The 2,500-nt window shown below is 45.5% G+C and overlaps 2 protein-coding genes across 2 annotated transcripts in view; one reads left to right on the forward strand and one right to left on the reverse strand.

Moving 5' to 3' along the window:
- Nucleotides 1–2,500, forward strand: part of ppfia4 (PTPRF interacting protein alpha 4) — a gene marked incomplete at both ends in the record, with an annotated part of 396,281 nt that overhangs the window by 255,759 nt on the left and 138,022 nt on the right. The gene's annotated exons all lie outside the window — the stretch shown is intronic.
- foxp4 (forkhead box P4) overlaps nucleotides 1–2,500 on the reverse strand; it is a 54,638-nt gene that overhangs the window by 24,645 nt on the left and 27,493 nt on the right. The window contains 3 exon segments of the mRNA XM_083772204.1: nucleotides 840–850; nucleotides 852–930; nucleotides 932–1,076. Coding sequence (XP_083628330.1) covers nucleotides 840–850; nucleotides 852–930; nucleotides 932–1,076 — 235 coding nt within the window.

Below are 2,500 nucleotides of genomic sequence, written 5' to 3' on the forward strand. Positions count from 1 at the left end.
CGGGCTCAGACAATCACATCTAGCAGATCTACAAGCTGGTAGCTTGTAGATCTGCTAGATGTGATTGTTCCCATTACAGTTCAAACCCGCGGGCTCCCCCAGAGGTAGTGTCTCTGAAGCCCCTGATGTGCAGTCAGCTGGTGAACCTTGCATGGTTTGGTCTGCATGCAGGCATGGGTGTATGGATGTGTGTGTGTGAATGGGTGAATGCACTGCACAATCTATGTGTAAAGCGTCTTGGATAAAGGCGCTATAACCATTTACAAAGGCAGTGTTGTTTTTGGCAGCAAATTCCGATTTTAGTTTAGTCAGAGTCTTTGGACTGAAACCTTCATTTAGTTTTAGTCACATTTTAGTCACCTGGAAATGTCTTAGTGTTAGTCTAGTTTTAGTCGACTAAATGTCATAAGATTTTAGTTGACTAAATATACAGGTGATTTAGTCGACTAAAATGTGTTTTGGTGGGCCTTGATGCCGTCGTAATGACTGTTTTTACACTTGCTGAAAATAGCCGATCTACAAGCTCACAACGCGTCGCAACGCGACGCGTTGTGAGCTTGTAGATCGGCTATTTTCAGCATGCAACCAAGAGTAAAATGACTTATAGTGGATCTCTTGTCCACTAGTCCCTTCCTGACATTTTAGTCTAGTTTTATTTGTCGACGAAATTGTCAGTATATTTAGTCTTAGTTTTAGCCATCATAGCTTAGTTTTCATTTAGTTTTCATTCGTTTTCCTCAGTGGAAAAAGGTAGTCGACGAACATTTTTCCTCTTAGGTTTTAGTCGACGAAAACAACACTGATACGAACGCACCCGTAATAAGTAACACGCTGCTGACCTGTCTCTCTTGTGGGGCGTGGCTGCTCCCGTTGGCCAGGCTGTGCAGGGGAGGTGGCTCTGTTGTTGGGCAGCTTTGGGGTGCTGCTTTGGTAGGCTGAGGTAGAGTTGGAGCTGCTAGTCGTGCTCAGGTCCAGGCCCTCGCCGCCGGGCTGTTTGTTGTGGGTCTCCTCCTGGCCGCAGCTGGGGACCCCCGACATCTCCTTCCAGAGCTGCTGCATGTCCCCAGGACACATGGCTGCAAGGGGGGGGGGGGGTTATAGCGGTTATAGCGCTGGTTCAATATTCATATCATCTCGGACGGGTGGAAACCAGTGATTAAACCCATTCTGACCTGAGATAAAATTCTAAAAATGTCTATTACTTCCTGACAGTTTCATTATTAACCCATTCTGACCTGGATCAGATTCTAAAAAAAAAATGTCTTCGATTTTTCAAAAATAGCAGACCTACAAGCTCGTAGCGCGCTATGAGCTTGTAGATCTGCTATTTTTCAATAGCTAAAGCATAACATAATGCTAACACCAAAATGGGTCCCCCCCCCCCCCCCCCCCAGAAGCAAAGATTTTAGTTAAAACGTTCACTCTGAAAGAATATATATATTCAAAGATTTGCACGACATTTTCAAGATCTCGTAGATCTGCTATTTTTCAATAGGTAAATTATAACATAATGCTGAAACACCAAAAGGGGTTCCCGCCCAGAATGGATTAAAGTACTTAAATGTATATATTTAATACTGCAATGTAGAAATACTCAGTTACAGGTAGAGATCCCGGAATTCAAAATGTACTTGAGAAAAAGTACAAGAAAGCATTAATGGCTGCATCAAAATGTACTTGAAGTATACCAGGAGTAAAAGTATACTCATTGGGCAGAATGTTCAAGTTTCTCAAGTGCACATGCATGCACACGCACACAGCCGCACACACACACACACACACACACACACTCACACACACACACACACACACACAAACCAAACACACACACACACACACACACACACACACACACACACACACACAGTAAAGGCCTTCGTTCTAACACGCATCGCAGCGATATCACACACACACGCACAATAGCAGCATTAGGACCCCGTGGGAGTGCTTAAGGGCGTCAGGGAGTGAAGGGGTTAAAATGGACCAGACAGAAGGTTAATTTCTAAATGTTTTTGTTATTGTTCTACGTCTACTCCGTCTCCTTTTGCTTGTGTGCGACTGCGCGCGTGCGTGTGTGTGTGTGTGTGTGTGTGTGTGTGTGTGTGTGTGTGTGTGTGTGTGCATGTGAGAGCTCTCTTTAGTCAATGTTCTATTATCGCTGCTCCAATTTCACTGTGAGAGAGACCACTGAAAATGCACAGCGTACATGCACACGCACACACGCATACCATGCACGTGCACGTCGCGCACGTGCAGGGCCCTCGCAGCAATCCAAATATTATGTCTGCTTTGACTGCATTCTTCCCTGCAGGCCCGCCAAAACAAAAGCTCTCACTCCGGAGGAATGAGGTTGTGTGTGTGTGTGTGTGTGTGTGTGTGTGTGTGTGTGTGTGTGTGTGTGTGTGTGTGTGTGTGTGTGTGTGTGTGTGTGTATGTGTGTGTGTGTGTGTGTGTGTGTGTGTGTGTGTGCATGCGTGTGCATGCATCTCTTGGGACACGC

Source organism: Protomyctophum parallelum (genome assembly GCF_964188405.1).
Source record: "Protomyctophum parallelum genome assembly, chromosome: 8".
Taxonomy (NCBI): domain Eukaryota; kingdom Metazoa; phylum Chordata; class Actinopteri; order Myctophiformes; family Myctophidae; genus Protomyctophum; species Protomyctophum parallelum.